The sequence below is a fragment of the Sphaeramia orbicularis genome, chromosome 15 (genome assembly GCF_902148855.1).
Source record: "Sphaeramia orbicularis chromosome 15, fSphaOr1.1, whole genome shotgun sequence".
Classification (NCBI taxonomy): Eukaryota; Metazoa; Chordata; class Actinopteri; order Kurtiformes; family Apogonidae; genus Sphaeramia; species Sphaeramia orbicularis.
The window spans coordinates 48,806,779-48,827,798 of record NC_043971.1 but is presented as its reverse complement, the minus strand read 5'-3'; the positions used below and the strand labels follow the sequence as shown (position 1 = coordinate 48,827,798).

Genomic DNA, 21,020 nt, shown 5'->3' with positions numbered 1-21,020 from the left:
GTCGATATCCTGATATCTACAATTTCCTACTCATCTTCTGCAGGGCTTTAAAAATGCTGCTTGTTTCCTGTAATTTGACCTGATGGGGTGGTTCCTGCAGTGGAGATGTACACAAATGGCCCCACCCCCCAAAAACTACCCCGAAGTTCTTGTGGTGGAAACGTGCCTGAGAAGAAATAGTGCATCATGGGTCGGGTGTTACCTGCTGTGGCAGCTCACTGATGAGGTACTGGGCAAACTTTTGGAGTTGGTCCCTCTGCAATCTGGACAAGGACTCAGAGACAGGAGCCCTCAGACACACTGCAGAAGCCTGAACACACACAGAGCAATGAATACCAACACCCAGTAGCATCACTTATCATATACTGTTGTCATTGTTGTTGTTATTTCTGTAAATAAGATATTTTTTATATATCCTTTCACTTTTGTACTTTTTGAGGTTGTTGTTTAAACTGGTTCTGGAATAAAGGACAAATTGTTTTTCAATAGTTTTACACATTTTTTTAATCTATTCAAATAATTGCTAAATCAAATTGAAGAAAATAACTGATCAATTATAAGGTAATTACAAAATTAATCAAGAGCTGCAGCTCTAGTTCATACATTGAAGCATCCATGTTTTTATTTTACAGATCGCATAAGCCCTAGGTTTCAATACTAATGCAAACATCTCGTAAAATACTGCATACAGCCTTAAAGAGACTAGACTGCTTTTGTTGCTGGAGTCATTCAGCTGTATTTGGTTTTCAGACAGGCGAATGAACCTTACATTGTGGATGCGGAAGAGGCAGAGTGCCACCACATGGGCACACCACTTGGCCCCAGCGCCACAGGTGCAACTGCATGAAGTGATGCGGCAGCGATCAAACATGACCGCAACATTGTAGGCTCCTTTAGATTGACCAGCCTGACTGGTTACGACTGTAGCACTGAGGTGGAAGCCTGGTGGACAGAAGCACACAAACAATGGCACATATATTTGTACTGAGCACAAATCAACTGCATTTCAGTTCAATAACTTAACTTGATGCATCTCTGAATCTCTGTTGTGACCCAACAGTAAGTTTTCATTTAGTTTACTGTGGCAGAACTACATGACATGAGTGCCAAATAAACCAACCGATCTGCAGCGGGTCTTTGACTGCTCTGATCCGGTAGAGCTGCTCTCCACGTTGGAATTCATCTGGACTCCCATTAGCCAGGCAGGAATACAATCTGCGGGAGGAGAGGACACAACGGATCACAATCTAAGTTCTTGCAAAACCACTATCTGTGACAGGAAAAGAAGGACACAAACACATACAGAGTAAGTGTAAAAGACTCGCCTGTTAGATAAGTTTTACTCTTCTTCATCATCACTGGTGTTAAATACATGAGCCACTGTATTCAGTAAAGAAAACCTTCAGCAATGTTCTGAATGTTCAATAAAACATAAAGGGTCGGATCTACGAAGATCCCAATTTGCGTGTACTAATTTGCTTGTACAATCTAAAATTTTGCGTGTGGGGCTGAACCGCGGTTTGCGGTGATTTACAAAGATTGCTGGCGCAAATTACAACAGGTGCAAAGTATTGGAGACCGCCCTATTTAAATGAGGATTTTGCGTTCGCTACTGGAGACAATACGCTGTAAAAACTGCACTGGGATACGACAGCACTAATGGTAACAGTGCACTGAAATGATCCAGACACATGGAAATGTAACGCTGGAGGAGTTTTGTCATAGAAGGTATTGCATGACTCATTCATTAATTCATTTTTCATTTTAAAGGTGTGGGGGGGTTGGATTAAATGACTGTCAGGTGCACATAATTTTGTCACACTGTAGCCAAATGTCTGTGCGTATTTTTAATCACAATCATCAGGAGTGGAAAAGAGTCCCATAAAGTGAGTGTGTGTGTGTGTGTGTGCGTGGGGGGGGTACATCTCAATTATTTTTTCTTCCGTCACTCCAAAAATGTTCACACAAGAGTGAAAAATGCGTTCTCTGCATATTGTTTCATCACTTAGATGTCTCCTAACCACAACCATGTGTGCGCAATTATGCATCCAAACCATTTGCACCTCCTTTTGAAACGTGTTAAATATAAACGCAGTTTCTATGAGCAAAACTGCTTTTGGGTTTGATAAATCCCTTTGCACGTGCTAAATTAATATATTTACATTTTCTCCTCCCAGCACGTGCACAATTGTGTGTAAATGCCCCATATTGCATATTCATTGTGGCAAATGTACTAACTGGATGCAGACGTGCTATTTTGCACCTCTGAAAGACGCAACCTTCAGTGCGCACTGTTAGTAAATCAGTTTATACATTCTTTTGTGTGTGCAATGAGTCTGCACACGTTTTAATACACGCAAACCTTTAGTAGATCCGCCCCAAAAACTTCTGTTTTATTTTACACATGCATATGTAGAGAAACACATTTATGGTTTTGGTTTGTTCTCCCTTTAGATTTCTAAACTGTTTGTCAAGTGTGTTCCATGTTTGGACCATTTATGTCACTTTGGTCTGGTGCTCGTGTTTTTTACACCGAATATGCTTTAAATTTACATTCAAAATTTAAAATCTGAATGAAAATTTGAGTTATTTAATGTGCAGAAGTGATTAAAAAGACCTAAATTACAAAAACAATATGTGTTTTCATCTCTCGATACCTCTTATTACCTTTGTAGTGTCATTTTCATATCATTGCGTCTAAATTGTCTTTTCCTCATAGCATCTTTTTACCAAGTTTTTGCCTTTTGTGTCTTTTATTTCTTTTCGTTCTTGTTAAAGCTTTTCCGTCATTTTCATTTAGTTTCGTCACTTTTGCCACTATGTGGCCCAAAACGTCACTACTTGTTGTGAATAAAATCTTTTGGGAGCTCACGGGTTGTGCAGACCTTATCTGATTCTTTCATCCACTGTTTTTTTGGGATCTTGCACACCTTTCAGTGACTGGGTGTGCGTGTCATCACCTCTTTTTATGTAGTTGTGTTCTCATTGCATCTTTAAAAAACCATTTAAAACCACAAATGACTGTGTAGTTTATTTAGTAATAATAACCCAGTGTTTTTCAACCTAGAGGTCCAGATCCCATGTGGGGTTGCCTGGAATTCAAATGGGGCAGCCTGAAATTTCCAGTAATTTATAAAAATACTTTAAAAAATTACTAATAAAAATATTTTTTAAAGATTCAATATATATTTAATTAAAATGTAAACACAAATAAAAGGCAGGATATAATATCTGAGAGGGCATATTTTGATTGACCTGATCATGTGACTGCATGCATTACTACGCTTCAACCTGCACAGACAGTCGCAGTCAGAAAACCAGACCGAACAGAGTACATGTATGTATATTAGAGGTGGGTGATATATATCGCCTATGATAATATCGTAAATGTTGATTTGACAATGTGCAATTTTACATTATCGAGTATTCATACTGTCCCGAAATGAAAACAAACGGACAGTGCATAGACAGTAAAGGAGAGGCTCATGAAAGTCCTCATTGGCTGAATGCATGCCTCAGAAGCCAATCAGCGAACAGGATTCAGTCTCGTGGTGACTTGCCAGCAGTCAAAACCAAACATGGTTTCACATGGAGGAAATCTGTAGGAGTCTCCGTCTCAGTGGATGATTTCATAGCAGACGTAGGTCCACATCACTAGTCTGGAAATGGTTAGGTTTTGACCAGACTGATGTCGGTCAAAATAACGTTATATGCAAGCTGGGGCGCCGTAAAGGGGGGTAAATGTGACAAATTCATGTGGAGGGGGTCCAGTGGACACAGGTTAGAAGTTGTGAAAATTTCGTGTAAGATCCACTGTAGAATAGCGGACCAGAAGCCGGGAGTCAGACACTGAAAGCATGATAGGTTTCACTTTCGTTTCACCTACTGTTGGTTACGTTAGTTATGGACCGCACCCCCACATATATAACTACTGCCTGTAAACCAAATCTGTGTAACACTTTAAAATGTTTAAAATGTCCTTTGCTTTTTGTAACAAGTTCCCTGCAAGTATAAATTAACTTAAACTCCATAGTATAGTTTGGAGCACAGCTGCATAACCCTCTGCAAGTTCCATTCATTTTTTAAAGCTGAGATCTGGACCTAGACTCACCTGATGTCCTCCTCATTCTCTGGGAAACTCCAGTAGGCGATACGGAGCTGCAGCTGCTCTGGGACAGGAGGGTAGACCTTCTCTACCACCTCAAAAGGGATATGGAACGCTACCTGCTTGGCTGACAACTCCACCAGAGGGATCACCTGACCATCTGAGAAAGAACACAGCAGAAGAGTCAGCAAGTATACATTTGAACCAGACAGTAGATCATATTTTTGCTCAGAGGAATCAATGCCATCTGGGAGGGATGATATTTATATTCACTTCAATCATTTGCTAAGATCAATTCAACTGACCTTTGGTTCAAATAAAATAATATTGTAATTAAATCAGTAATTAATAGCTTATTTACAGAACAGTATTAGTATGTAGAAATATACATAGTAAGTCAAGTTCAGGTTTTTATCATTGACTAGGGTATTGCACAGTTAAGCATCATTAAAAGGGGAAATTTGTAATATTTGTACATCGAAAGATATAAAAAATAACTAAATTATAACCAGAGGTTGTTGAGATAATCTTTGATATTTTGTCAAAGATGTTAACGGTTTGTGTTGCAGAGAGATCTACTGAAGCTAGCATGTTACACAGGTAGCCTCAGACTTTCTCATAATACCTCAACCAAATTACATTATCGACAATGTCTGTTGATGACCAAGTCAGACAACTTATTTAGGAAAATGTATATATTTCTGTAGCAAACAAAGCAGCCATATTAATGTTGTTGCACTAACAGTCAACTGATCAGTGTTTCAGCTATCTGACAGTAGATTAACAACTAACCAACTAGTTGAAAAATTGTTGATGGCAAAATTAGTCAACAACTAATTTATTCGCTGACAGGTCTTTAGTGGCGCCATGCACTTTTATTTAATGAAAAATTATTATTTTATTGCTGATTGGAACTTTTAAATATTTAACAAATTTTGTTAGCCACTGTAATTGTTACGTACAATGTGCACTTTTAAGGGAAAGAATTATTTCACTGCTTCTTGCATTATTCGTTGGATATCAAATTGAATATTTGTTTAACAAACTTTGATGTGCATTCTAACTGTTGTGTACTAAATGTTTATGTTAAAGGAAGAAAATGTATATTATTGCTGCAAAAAATATAAATGAGCCATTGTTTTATTTTGTTTTTTGCAGTTCAAAAGCTGACTAGTCATTACATTAGTTGATGACCAGTCGACTATTGTAATAGTCATTAGCTGCAACCCTATTGCCCTGCTGGTAGTTGGAGTTCATTTTTTAACCTTAATATTACAGACTTTGCTCTTTAAGTCCAATACAAATACGCTGTGTGTGTTACGTACTGCATAACATATACACACACACATATATATATATATATATATATATATATATATATATATATATATATATATACATATACATACACACACACACACATATATACATAAATTTCCCCTGCAAATATGTAAACAAACCTTTAAACAAATAAGCAACCAATACATCATTTGGTGACACTAGATAGGCCCATTTAAATATAGAGATGTACCTCATTTTATATTTTCGCTGATCTGTGTATGATATTTGCCCAATCCGGGTGGTGCAGTGTGTGCAGAAGGGGTTCATGGGTGTGTGAGATAAATCTGGTGCCATTTTACTGAGTAGAAGCAAAGTTATAGAATTTTAAATGTGTAGAAATTTTACGATTAGCGCTTTGCAGACAGTCCCTAAACTCAAGCTCATTAACTGGCTCCACCTTCGAGCCAATGCCATCTACTGATCGTTAAGGACCGTTTGTCTGGATGAAAACGGGGTTGTAGTAGTTGTGCCGAATTCTACTTCCTGCCGAAAACTGCTCCACCTTCCTGAGTCAGCCATAATGTGCACCAAATTCACTCCGTCCCAACTTTTTCTCCTTTCTGACTGTAGGGTATGAAATTAATTGTGAATTTTTCAACCTCTTAACACCACCACAGCTGTGCAGCAATTAAGTAATTAATAATACTGTAAGATATCGCAATTACGTTTTTTTAATCTGTTTAATATTATAGAATGTACAAACTGTAAGGAATATAAAAGTTTCTTAAGTTAAATCTTAGATACACAACACACAAAATATATATCAATAAAAACAGATACTGCTGAAAACTATATCCCCCATCAGAATAAGATTGCAAAGCCAAAGGAGTGAAAATACTTTAGCAGCTCACATTTGGAGCTATTCTGGTGTGACAGGATGAATTTGATGCACTTTGTCTTCTTCATGATTGACTTAGGAAGGGGGAGCTGTTTTCGGCAGCTGCTGCGTGATGCAGTTTTCGGCAGGGAGTAGAATTCGGCAAAACAGTAGTAGCCTCTCTGTCTTACCAAAGCCGCATAGAGCCATCATTTGTGTCTCAATGATCATTGACCTATGATCTATTGAGCTGCGAAGTGCAAATCTGTGAATCTCTAGCCAACTTTACCACGGTCAGTGTTTGTCTTCTTCACATAGGCTACATGTATTCTTTCGGTGCACCTCTGTATTGTATTGAAAACCCCAAACCCAAATGGTTCTCATCCTACTTTTCAGTAACCCGGTCACCTGAGTTCTTGGTCTCATTTTCTCCTGAGGGAACACTCATTACCTCCGGCTGCAGTCCAAACATTAGCGTGTCTGCTGCGGCTGCTCTTATGCCTGTGCTGTGTGTGTCAACCTAAATTGATGTGGCTCTCGCGTGATTGGTTCGGTGCGGCACTATTTAATTATGATTGGCTGTTCTTATGTCTGTCAAAACATGGACGAATGAATTCTATCAAAATTGTATTGAGCATGTCTCTTTTTTCTATCGAGGAAAAGTTATACTGCGATATATATTGTTACCATTTTATCATCCAGCCCTGGTACTCCAACAAAGCTGTAACATTACATGTGCATTAAAAAGAGAGTAACATAAGAATTATGACAGGAGTCTTACTGAGTGAGCAGTGGTCTGCCACAGAGAAGAAAAAGTGATAGGTCTCAGATTACAGGTCTCATTTCCAAACCACTACTCGTGCTGCTGTTTACCATATATGGAGGAAAGCAGTGCATTCATATAATGCCATCCTTGGAGTAACGGCTCAGGATCTCATGGTCTCAGGCCATGAGAAACCAATCAACACAAGGAGACTAGTATCCTTCTGACTTTTCATGAAACTAAATCATTGAGCATTACAGCAGTGTAACAAGGCCCAGCTGAGTCTGAAACCAGAGGGGTATTCCAGAAAGCACGTTATGTGAAAACTCAGAGTACGTTAACCCTAAAATGAGGGAAACTCTGGGTTTTCCATTCCAGAAAAAGAGGTAAATCAAACCCTGGGTCTGTGATAGAGCCCGACCGATATGGGATTTTTGAGGCCAATGCCGATACCGATATTGGGGGCTAAAAAAAAAGCCGATATCCAATATATTGGCCAATATATGAAATAAGAACACTGATCTACACAGAATATAATAATCTTCTATTAGATAATTGTGGACAGGTGCATTAACAGTTGCATAAATCTGTGTTTATCTCACAAAGATAATGTACACAACTTTCAAATGCAAACTATGGAATCACAAAAATAATTAGAGCAAAAAATATGACTGACCACAAAATGATGTTTTCACTTACAAATATTGATGTGTCTGCCTCACGGCACTACAACTTCCCATGTGGACTAAGGACTAAACTGAGCATGTGCAGAGTGAATTAGGTGAGCCCTAAGTTGTTCCTGATTGGAGCAATTGCAAGAGTTACAACTGACCTGTGTTACAACTGTCCCCGGTCTCACCTGCAGTATTAACACCCAGGCCTACTGGCAGAATGAAACTGTGAGGGAGACTGGAAGTGCACGGACATGGGTGTGTGTGGGGGGGTGAATACTTCATAAGACGGGGGTTCCGTGATTTTCGGAGGGGGGGTCGGAGTGGGTGGGGGGGTTAGCGGTCCAAACTTGTGAGAGCGTGCGGTAGTGGTCTCTGATTTTCGCCGGCATGTGTGTGTGTGTGTGTGTGGGGGGGGGGTCGGTCAGAGCGGAGGAGATTACCAGTCCATCCTTGTCAGAACGCGGGGGGGTAGCGTCACTGTCCGAGCAGGAGTGAAAGTGAAACTAACTTGCTCTAAAGTTCCTCTTATTCTCTGGGCAGCACACACACACACACAGGAGCAGCAAGTGACAGAATCTCCGCGCAGCAAAAAAAGTTCATATATCGGCTACATATTGGCCGATGTTGATTAATCGGTGATACGCTATAATCGGCCGATTAATCGGTCGGGCTCTAGTCTGTGACTATGGTAACTTACTCCGTGAACATAACCTGTTCGCTGGCAGGTATTCTATAAGAAACCCTGAGTTTCACCTGTCTCCTCCCATGTGAAACACACTGTTAGACATGGGTTGTCTGTACCAACATGATCCCATAGATTTAGAAGCACAGTTAATACACTGTGCTTTACGTCAGAAGATGATTGTCAGACCTCAAATAGATACGCTATCATTTCCTGATGAATATCTTTTTATCTATTATCCATCTGTCTGAGGTAGGACATTTTCGGACATAAAGTGTTGTTTAAGAGCCACAACGAAAGAGCTGTACACTTTGTGACTTTTTTTCTTTTTAAATTATTACCCTAAATATTTTCAAGTGTTCTATTTAAATTTGTAATTTCTTTTTACCTTTTCTTCTCTATTATATTTGTATCTGTATTTTATACTTACATTCGAAATACAGTTTATCATTATCATATCAATCTTACACTCTGTGTTAAATCCTAAAGTAGATTTAAAATCATGTTAGAGACATTCTGCTGCAAACTCAGACTGAGATCAGTGATAAGCTTCATTTTGCAGGGCCTCCAAATATATTAGTGTGTAGATGGAACACACATTCCTATTACTGCTCCTGCACGAAACAAAGGGGACTATGTTAATAGGAAGTCCTTCCACAGCATCAACTTCCAAGTATCTTCACTAATATTTTGAAATTGACAGTATACGTCACAATATACAGCAGCTTATAATACATAATAACGCCATTCTCTGCACCTTTCTGAATGATGTTTTAGAACCTATATCATCCTCACTTGCCACCATGTGCGTTTTTCTCCAGTGGGATTGGGCCTAAATACAATTTAGATTTTATTGTATTCATTATTGTTATGTAATCCAATAATGTTTTAATCTACATGCTATAATTTTAATGAAATCAAATAATAAAGTCAGTGGACTAGTGTATTCCACCTTACGCACTGACTCAGGCAGCAATTTTCTCCCATGCTGCTTCTCTCTCTTTAGCAGCAGCAGCAGCAGCAGCAGCAGCAGCGCTGCCTTTTCTACAGAATGCCGCTTTGTATTCCCCATAGGCTTGACATAGGACCTACAAGAGGTGGGGTGAAATAACTGACATGGTTGATGTCAGCAGTTGCCATGTTGAATCCAGGTATTGGGGCTCCATTGATGATGGCTTTTTAATGTGGTTCGTGCACATGTCTAACTCTAGGTAAACATACTCAGTTGACTGAAGTCATTCAAAGCAGCTGTTCTGGAACTGGATACTCAGAATTTCTCAGCTCAGAGTAAGTCAACTCAGAGTTTAAGATCAGACTCTGAGTTTGTTGAACCTGCTTTCTGGAATACCCCCCGGGTGCTGCCTTTCTCCTCTCACTGTCTCACTTTCTTCATAAAGGATGCTTGTATCATAAGGCAGCTAAACGTTGACTTAAATTACATCTTCTCTTATTTTATATTGCACTGCTGCAGAATACAATCATAGTTAATGGAGAGCTGCACTTTTATTACAATACAACCATCAAATGGACTGCCTTTAAATTGGAAATTTTGGCTGGACACATCTGGGTTTGTAACTGCTAACAGTTCATAACTTATTTAAAAAGGTGCAGTTATTCTTGTATTCCATTGTTGCTCACAGGTTTCTACATAGCAAATGACATCATTTTATAAGTTTGGTAGGAAAAAAAAAGACACTGAATGGTTTTCCAGTTATGGTATATTTTATGATTAGAGCTGAAACGGTTAATAGATTAATCAACTCGAAATGATAAAAAAACAAAAACAAAAAACAGTTCAATTACGATTTTTCTGAATTGAAGCTTTGTTTCCTTAATTTTGCTGGTGCTAAACAATGGTTCCACTGTTGTGTTTCACACGGACACTTATTGTGACACACATGACGCCAGGATCAACATGAACAACATGGAGCGTAGCTCAGAAGGGAGGACAAAAAGGCAGAAAATGTCTATATGCTCATTTTTCTACCATCACTTACTCCTTTAAACTTTTAAGCCTTCATACAAACAGTAAAAATATGTCTTTTTTTTTTTTTTTTTTTTTTTAAGTTTTAGGTTAGTTACATCTTCAAGTGTTAGTAAATTGTATACAAAGACTACAGTGCACATATTCTTTGGAGACATTTGTTGTTGTTGTTGTTGTTGATGATATATGTATATATATATATATATTTTTTTTTTTTCCTTTTTTTTCCCTCCACATATTCACCATTTTTTCACCTATTCAAACTATCGTTTAATAGAATCGAAGAAGAAATAATCAATAGATTAACTGATTCCAAAAATAACTGACAGCTGCAGCTCTACTGTTCATCCTATCCCCTATGTCAGAAGGACTATAAATCTAAATTGTTTATATGTATTTTGTAGACCTTCATTCTAAACCTTCTACTGCTATATTGGTACAGTTTTTTTCTATTAATTCTCCTTTTCTACCTTTTAGATGGAAAACAGGCTAAACCATTGTAAATCTCACAGACCTGACTGCATATGTTAAGGAACTGCTGCTGTGTCTAACATTCAACAGAGAGGACAGACTGGGTAGTAACAGACTTCGTGTTGCCAGCCTGTGATTGGTTGTCTCCAGGTAAATGACAGCAAGCTGTCGACCAATCAGCTGCTAGCACAGAGGGAAGCCACTACAACAGCTGTTCCTTTGTAGCTGGCTGCTGAAGAGCTGAGAACTCATTCAGTGTGTTTTCATTATAGATCCCTGGCTCGCTCACTGCCACTCACTGATTACTTCCCTGTGTCCACTCCACTCCACTCCACGGGGGGACTCTCCATTAGTGCACTGACATAAATCTGAGCTGAGAGAGGGACAACACCCTGCTCACTGTGTAAAGCTGCCTCTGCTGTAGATACTTTGACCTTGACCTTATAAAACCACAAATGCACACACAGGTATGAGTATTGGTGACATTAAGGAATACTCTCTTTTTTCTGGAGACTTTAAAATGCTTGGAGCAGGAGCACCTGCTGCTTTGGCTTCTGTTGCTGGAAAAACCACAGATTACACTGATGGGACTCTTCTCTTTTCTTTCTAGGTAGGGGTTTCCACATACTCTGTCCAGGTGAAATAAAAAGGAACTCTGCAGTGTTTGGAAAATATTCAGTTCTTTCACATGCTCATGTTTCTTTGTAACAAAACATCTTTCCACAAACTGACTAGAGTACAAACCTGCAACTTACAATGTGATAACTAAATTGATAACTATGGCACCTCTGGGTATCTACCAACATACAATCACTAAACATGTAGGTATGTTAATCGGAAAGTGTGGTGTCCTTAAGCTTTGTCTTACTTGTACCAACAGGACAGTAGGGTGGTAACAATGTCATGGTGTTATGATTAATCGCGATTTTAAACATCATGGTTAATTAATCATCAAGGTTGCCAAAAATCATCTCATAAAGTACATGAGATTAAGAACGGAACCAAAGACACGCAAATATGCACGCCCCACACGGAACGAAAGCAACGTTACAGAAGCACAGCATGCAACATTCCACGAGTGAAAGTGACAGAGAAGGAACAAGCAGAAATTCAGACCGTAAATATATTTTCGATGCGGGCTCACTTTCGTTTCCATACTGTTTGTATTTGCTACCATCATCTACACAGCTTCAGGCTACCATTGCACAACCCATTCACAACAATCTGGCTGCATAGCTTTTGTACAGTAAGGTCATTCTTCTCCAGCAGTTCAGACTGTCATACAAGCTTCAGGAGGGTTAACTTGTGAATTGATGCAGTAAACACACTGTTTGATCACAAGGCAAACTGCATAAAATAGTCTGATGCTTCACAACAGTGGGAGACGTAGAGGAATTAGTAATGCACGTTAAGTTTCACTTACACTTTCATGGGGGTGCGGCACGGACCGTTAAATCCCTACAGGACAGGCATACAGAGTGAATGATAGGCGGCCTCTTAGACACGCAACAGTTTGCATGATGTTTTTTTTTTGTGCTGCTCATGGGAGGTAAATTTGGGATTAAATAAGGTAACCAGCTGGGTTAAGATGGGACAATCTACTGTAGAATAAAAATTTTAAATTGTATAAATTTCACAATTACTTTGAACCTTTTTTAAGCGACAGAAGTCCACAGAAAAGATTTTCAGACAAATTTAGGTTTTGATGGTTCCATCCAGCATTTCCGCTGGTAAGGTTTTGCCACTACATCACACATTTCATGGAAAAAATTATCACCATCGCATTAGACTTCTTATACATATGTATAATATATAATAAGCCAGGACAAACATCTTGCCCCCTCAAATGAAAGTCTGCAAAGCTTCAGGAGGTAGGGAAAAGATAAATGAACGTTAAGTTTCATTTTCACTTCCACAAGTGGCACGGTCCACACCGCTCCGTACCCCCCATAGTATTATAAGTAGGACGGAAACTGGCCAAGCCCTGCCGGTCCCCAAGCCACCGCTGCCCCTGACCGACAAAAACATGCACTAGTGTAGCCTTTAGTCACTGAGATCTGTCAGATCTCTTCAATCTTAACTTAACACTATTATATTATGAATTATTAATAATTGCTGTATTTGTACAATAATGGTTGTCCTCTGTACAATCTGCAATCAATAATATAAATGTACAATACTTTTATTACTTTGTGACAGTAGTTGTACTCATTTTATGCAGTTTCATTTTAATTAATTTCCCAACGGAATGAGAGTGTAGTCAACTATAGATTTACATCTGTAAATCCATCTCTTCTCACTTTTAAACCACTCATGCTTGATGTGATGAAGAAAATGGCTTGCAACCACAGCTGTTCTTAGTTTAAATGCTCTTTATTAATCAAAATTTTAAGTTTTTTTTTTATATCAAATACAATAACTCATGGGCCACCACTCTATCCAGCACAAATATTGTGATTATCACTTACATTTACTTTCCTTAAAATATGCAAATTTTAAGGCTCTGATATAATACTTAAAGCGGTGTTGCCAGATGGAAAATATTCTACATCTTACTGCTGCTTTGAGAGATCATCATAGTTTGAATCAGTTTCCAAAATGCTTTAAGGTGTAAACAGTAGGAGTGCAACGGTACAGAAAAATTTTGGTTCGGTACGTTTTCGGTGCAGGGGCCTTTGGTTCAATACATTTTCGATACGTTTTTGGCACAGTGAAGGAGAACAGTAACTCTCAGATACACAACACTACCAACATAACTACCAAATACCAAATAGTGATGGGCATTTCAGCTTTTCTCAGTGATCCGGTACATTTGGCTCAGTTCACCTAGAAGAGCCAGTTCTTTTGGCTCTCAAACGGCGCTTGATTTTACCACTTTTCCCCTTTGTAATTTAGCCAAATTTTGCGCTGTTTTGACTTGTGATATGTGTAGACACTTAAACTGTTTGATAAATTCCTTGTACTGAGGTAAAATTATATGTTACAATATTAAATTGCTCTAGCCAGTTGTCTTACTGCGTTTACATACTTAATGCGCTGAAACCATCCAATGAACCCACCGACTTGCTTGTTAATCTACTCTGTCATGCAAAGCAAACAGACATGACAGACATGTAAGAACAGCTTTTGGCATTTTCAATTTTTTATTATTAATATTCATCCAGATACTGCTTCTTTCCATTCTTTCCTTCTTTGCACCATACGCTTCTCAAATTTCTGCTCCTCTGGAGTGTTTTGCATACAGCTTTGAGTGAACCACGTACCGCTGCCTGGTGGTATGATTCTTGTTTATCCTCACAGGATTGGTTGTAGAGTATGCATGTGACAGTGCATGCATGGACCACTTGTTTTGCGGATACTGTGATATCATTCTGTATTGCAAAAGTAAATTAACAGCTCACTAATGGGAGCCAGCACACATCGTTCACTTTGAAGTGCCAGCTCTATGTACCATCTCATCCATGAACGACACATCACCAACACCAAAGTGAAACACGCTTGAACGTCCAACCCGGCTTCTGTGCGGTGCTGTGCCACTGCAGAATGGGTTCTGCTTGCGGTCATCCTGCTTCCCGAGTGTTTGCATTCTTCGCATAGGCTACATGTATTCGTTTGGTACACCTCCATATTGTATCGAAGGCCCCGAACCGTAACCGTTACACCCCTGGTAAACAGTAAGTTTCACGTTACAATGCACTAAGTAGGCTAACACTGAAGGTTACCTCTAAAGCAAGTTATATTTTGTTTTTTGTTTCCATTTTGCTGCATGTCATTTTGCAGCTAAATGAGTTATTATCAGAAAAACTGATATCTTCAGAAAGTTTAAGGTCTCAAGTACGATGCTGCATGTTCAGGCTTAGCTGAGTTATGATTCCCAGAACAAACTGACTTCTGATACAATGCCATCCCATTCTGTAGAAATGCTGAGATAGAAACTCAACATCACCACCAAACGTCAGAAATTAAACGCCACATAACACATATATTAGAAATAAAATGCAATATAGTTAATCTCAGCAAAACTGTGCAATATTGACTCCAAGCCATCCATCCATCCATCCATCCATCCATTCTCTTCCGCTTATCCGGGGCCGGGTCGCAGGGATAACAGTCTAAGCAGGGATGCCCAGACTTCTCTCTCCCCAGACACCTCCTCCAGCTCTTCCGGGGGGATCCCGAGGCGTTCCCAGGCCAGCCGAGAGACATAGTCTCTCCAACGTGTCCTGGGTCTTCCCCGAGGTCTCCTCCCGGTGGGACATGCCCGGAACACCTCCCCAGGGAGGTGTCCAGGAGGCATCCGAAACAGATGCCCGAGCCACCTCAGCTGGCCCCTCTCGACGCGGAGGAGCAGCGGCTCTAAGCCAAACTATACAATATTTGTACCATACTCAGTGCAATACAGCAACATGAAATGCAATATTGATCTTAGATTTTATTACGAGTATTATTTATTTATGAATATTTCTATATATTTTTCTATAAATTATTCTATCCTGTTTTGTCTGTGTTTTTATTGTGGCCAGTGCAACGTAATTTTGTTTTGCAGTGCCTCTATGACATCATGTTTAAATGGCAAAGAAATCTGAATCTGAATCAAACAGACTATGAAGAAAAAGTAGCGAGTGTTGTGGAGTACAGATAAAAGAAAGCATGCAGGCTGCAATATGTTCTCTCTCTTCCTTTTTAGTACTTCAAAACACTTATATAACTGTTACCTTTCATGTGAAAAAAGAGCAGCACCCTAAGGGTTAATCATGTTTCACTCTTGCTTTCAAATGTGAACACCTTTGTCTTGATGTGTTGAGACAACTGGATAATTCAAATGACTACACCAGATTTTGGCACCTTTGCTACCTGGGTTAATGTTACTCTCCCTTTAAGAAGGTAATCAGAGCCAGCGGAGGCACTTTACAGTCACTACTGCTACCTTGGATACATGGGAAGCTCATGTGAACCAGGCGTTACATATCACAGCCGTCCCTGAGAACCTCCTGCTGAGTAAGGCCACCTTGAGTGTTTTTTTTCCAGAATTGGTCATCATTCTAAGGGGCCGTTTACACGGCATCGGATTCAGTCAACTCCGAGAAGATTTCATCGCGGATTAGCCTTCTGTTAACATGGAAACGGTGCCTAGAGTGCCTGAATCCGGAAACTTTTGATACCAGGGTCCAGGGTGGAACGTTATCGATACGCTCCGCATTTCAGCTCCGTGTTAACGCGAGTCGGAGCGTTCCGGGGTAAAATATGAAGTCACCGTATGCGTGCGCAGCCAAGAACCGCCAGTTAACCCACTCCAGGCCAGTTGGTGGCGGTAATGCGCCTCCAAGCTGGTTTGCCAGCCTCTATGACACAATAAAGCTGCAGAAAAAGAAGGAACAACCACAACAACAATGGCCGGTTTCAGAACAACATACGTGCTGCTAACTGTGCTCACCTCGTCTGTCCAGACAAAGAAGTCCTGCGTCTTTGTACGACCACTCCCCATTGTTGTTTGTAAATAGTGTTTGTCCGCCTCTTCTTCTTCTCCTCATTTAAAGGCTGTCTAAACCGGAAATCGTTTGTGCGCAGGCGCGTGTTTTACCGCCACTGTTTCACTACAGCTCTACATCGCCAGCTACTGGTCTGGCATGGCCACTACAGCGTATTCAGCCGTCCTCGCGGACTCATGTTAACGCAGATCGTTATCATAGCGGCTTCGTCTTAATGCGGAATGATTTTATAACGCAAAGGAGAAATCTTTGTGGAAGGTTGCCGTGTAAACGTACCCTAAATTCCTCTGTATACTTTCAGTGTTACGTCAGCCAGTTCTATCTAATTTGCATCATTTTCTAGTACAAATCACTGTTAAAAGACACACTCCAGCGATTACACACGTTCAAGTCCTCCTTCACCTCCTAATAGGGGTGGGCAATATGGCAAAAATATCAAATCACGATTTTTTAAAAATAAAATCACTATCTTGATTTTATCATGATTCTTTACGTTGATCTTTGAGATTAATTTGCTTCCGTTACCTCTTTCCACCATTTGCTACTCTTCTCATAAAGAGTGCCTTTACTAAATGCTTGCGTTAAAGTTGTTTGCTTTTGTTTAACACTACTTGTTGCCTCTGGCTGCAATGAGGCTGGTCTTCTAGCAGTTTGACTCTCAGCATACTGTTTGGGCATGCATCGATTCAGGTAGGACACAGGCTAATAACACGTGAACATACACGTGGAAAGCTTATAATGCATACAGATAAAAAGCCAGTTAAAAGTGGCGTGTATATTTACACGAGTCATAATATCATGTTGCCGGGTGATTGAACAGGTTCCATGTTATGTTGTTAGTAAGTTGGATCCAAATGTGTTGAAGACTGCAGTTTTTATATATCCTTTTACTTTTATACTTGTTTTGTTGTTTGTCATTTTCAGACATGTCTGTTTCACATTTTTACTTTTTTTTTTTGCCTATTCCAATAATTGTTAAAACAAACTGAAGAAAACAATCAGTGGATTAATTGATTATAAAAATAAGCTCGAACACATACCTAAATTAATAAAAACTGGAACACTTAACACCCAAGTCAAATGGGGAAATGAACATACTGAAATCCAGGTGTGAATGATTTCTCTCTCAAATCAGCAGTTCCATATGAGAAGTTTTGCATTAGATATAAGCTAATAATGGTGCCAATGGTTTATCTGCAGTTAAAAATAGTGCATTAATGTTTAATTCTCTCATAAGGTCTTGCTGCTGACCTGACTTGGATAAAACCTTCTTTACAATTCATAATTCCCTCCCCCATCAAAACTTCAACTCAACATGTGAGCTAAAACATAAGCACAATTCACCAAACCAACACTTATTTCCCTGCTCCAAGCATCTGCTACTTTTCACCATTTACATCTGACCACATTAGGCCCTTTTCCACTGCAGGAATTTTTGCAGGAACTTTGAGCATTATCCAGAACTTTGAAAAACCCCGGTGCATTTCCATCTAAATTATCTGGGTAAAAATCTTTCCCTCGCCCCCAAACTTTCCCCAAAGAAGTTCCTGGTAGGGAGGTAGTACTTTTCAGATTACCCGGAGGGGTAGGGCTGTGTGCTGGAGAATGCTGATTGGTGGACTACATTTGCAGCATTCTGCTCACCCACCATTAAGCCACTGTGTGGCAGCAAACTTTGTTTTGTTTATTTCATTTCCACAACCTTTGTCTTTTGATAATTTGGAAAATGGACTGAAGGAGAAGTTATGACAAGTGGACAGACGACAAGGTCCAGGCTCTTTAGAGCATATTTGTGGAGGATGAATTTCAGAGGGACTTTGAATCAATGACATGAAACAATCAAAGTTATGTAAAATTAGCCAACAAGCTGACGGAGGTAAATGCAAGACACGCCTAAACAAATACAAGAAAAGATGAAGAAACTAGAGCAGAATTATAAGAAACTAAAGGACCACAATGATTGCAGTGAATCCGACCACCAAACAGCTCAGCTGGCTGTCCTGGACAAGCTTGTCCAGGCACTTGGCCGGAAACCCTAGCCTTTTATAGACGTCTATTTCTCTTTTAATCTCAAGGCACCTTGTTTTTTTGCACCTTTTGTTTTGCATTGCAATTTTTAATTAAAAAAAAATTCTAACCTGATATTGTCTATTCATTTACAAGGCATCAAAATATAAGTAGAGTATAAGTACTTTTTAAAGTAATATGCAGTAGAATAATGCAGGCATTTGAGTAAATCTGTATAATTTTAGGGTTTAACCTTGACTACAGGGGTTGGACAAAATAATGGAAACACCTAACATTGTGGCATCATAGAAGGTGTTTCCATTATTTTGTCCAACCACTGTATATCTATAAAACTAAAGAAATGAAAAAAGGACCATCCATCACACTTAAAGTTGGATGTGGTTTAGTTTAATGACTGAGAAGTTGAAAAAAACATGTTGTACCATTTTAAATAAAAATTAACAATATGTAATGATGGTTAACTTCACCTAAAATGTATTCCAGATGGATTACGTGATTCAACAACCTGCAAAACGTTAAACCAAAACTGTGTAATTTTATTGTGCTAGAGCTTAGTTTCTGGATGTATATGAACTGTACTTGTTAAATGTGTAGCTAAAATGTGTTAGAGTTTTTTCAAGCATGTATGTTTGTGTATATGTACGTGTGTGTTTGTATATATATATATATATATATATATATATATATATATATATATATATATATATATATATATATATATATATATGCGCATTCACAGATATACACAATACACACAGACATACACACACACACACACACAGCTGAGTCGATGACTTTTTTTAGCCGTCACAAACTGCTTTTCTGATGAGCTGGAGCTGATGAAAAAAGGTTTGAACACTGTTGAGTCGAACCGTGTTAGTTCTGTAGTCGTTAACAGTTGTGGTCTATTTTTTTTATCATGTTTTGTCTTTAGTTTATGAAGACCGCTGTGCATGGATGTAAAATATTACTTCATTTAACTTCCACTGAACTGGACAGAACGGATGAAGGATTGATAAACAAAAGTGTATACACAAATATGAAGTATGAAGATGTGGAAACACCTCATAAATGCCTTATTTTATATCATGTGAATACAGAAGATCTTGTTAAGCATATAAAGTGGGCACTAATTAGTTAAGATGCTAACATTTGCGAGCACCAAACTTCCTTATTTTGTCATTTGTTTAATACTTGTAATTTCACTTATCAGCTCCATCCTCTTCTTCCACACTGTATCATCACATGTGAAGTGGTAGAATGACAAGTGGACATGTTTTATGGACTCAGGGACACAGAACTGCAGCAGATTGAATACAGATGAATGAACAGAAGTGGATCCAGAAACAGGAAAAAAAGACTTGAATCTTTTTGCATATCTATATATAAAAAAACTGTAAATGTGCATAACAAAACTTTACAGAGATTTCAGAAATAAACTTTCAACTATTTTACATGTGCTCAAACATTTTTGTCTGTCTACATCATTCTGTGCCCATGTTACAGCTTCTTGTGAGTGTATAATTAATGAGTAGTGCAGTGTGAATGTGTAGTGTAGTGGGAAAACTCTGTTAAACATTGTTTTCCGGGTCATTAAAAAAGACCTACCTATGACAAAATGGGAATGAAAAAAGAACATTTTTCTCAATTCCAATTTTCCATTTTCCATAGTACATGAAGTTGGTTAAAGCGCCATTTCTCATTTTTTATTTTTCAATTTTATGAACAACAACAGGATACAAGTCCTTTTCCGTTTTTCGTTTATCGATTTTAACACGAAAAATTCAATGCAAGTCATTTTCTGATCTTCATTTCGAAACAGAAATTGGGTGGCCGTGATGTACATGAACCATAATGGCTAATATCATAGCTTTCAACTGGAGTTACTGACTCTGAGGGACAATAGCAGTTTTAAAAAAATCAAAGATAAATCACAGTTAATTTCAGACAGTGTCAAATCTTTTCATGGGTCGATATAGGGCACATTAATATTTAGCTAATAATAATAATTAGCTTTGCCCCGTTTCATACTACCAGGCTTTAACTCCTGCTATAGAGCTGCACCGAAAAATATACTTCCAATGTATTCAACAATTTTCGGCTGCAAATTATCTCAGATTGTTTAATTTCTCTTTCAGAGATACAGAAAAATAACTAATATTCTCTTTTACAAGGGAACCAAAAAGCACAATTTGCTAAATAAATAAATAACTTACCTACTCTGCCAACATTATTTTTCAGTGGACCGAGTCCTGGCGTAATGACCGTATTTTACAGAGACTCTTGCATTATGGGTTGGCTGTAACCTAAATGTTACTGGGCTGGCAAGTTTATTTAAGCAAATTTACAACAACAGTTTCAACCATTTTCATTGTCCACTTTACCTGTAAAATGTGATGTTGTGTAGTGTATTGTTTTGATGCTGAAGAAATAATGACAAATGTCAGACTCAGGCAGTTGCAATCTGACCCAACCTATGGACTGAATTATAGATGCAGTATTTAAACATTTCTGGTCTATTATAAAACTCAACTGGAAAAAATTAAATTGCTACTGTCCAAGTCATTCATGAAAACAGTGCAGCTTTAACAGATGTATGCACAGAAAGGAAAATACAGTCTAGTTATTACTTCATTATAAGGATGAGTTTTTATTATCATGCATTT

The 21,020-nt window shown here is 38.7% G+C and overlaps 1 protein-coding gene across 1 annotated transcript in view; it reads right to left on the bottom strand.

Moving 5' to 3' along the window:
* Nucleotides 1-21,020, bottom strand: part of zswim8 (zinc finger, SWIM-type containing 8) — a 60,332-nt gene that overhangs the window by 35,943 nt on the left and 3,369 nt on the right. The window contains exons 2-5 of the mRNA XM_030156471.1: nucleotides 4,112-4,265; nucleotides 1,121-1,215; nucleotides 770-942; nucleotides 203-310 (exon numbers count right to left, since the gene is read on the bottom strand). Coding sequence (XP_030012331.1) covers nucleotides 203-310; nucleotides 770-942; nucleotides 1,121-1,215; nucleotides 4,112-4,265 — 530 coding nt within the window. The remainder of the gene's footprint in view (nucleotides 1-202; nucleotides 311-769; nucleotides 943-1,120; nucleotides 1,216-4,111; nucleotides 4,266-21,020) is intronic.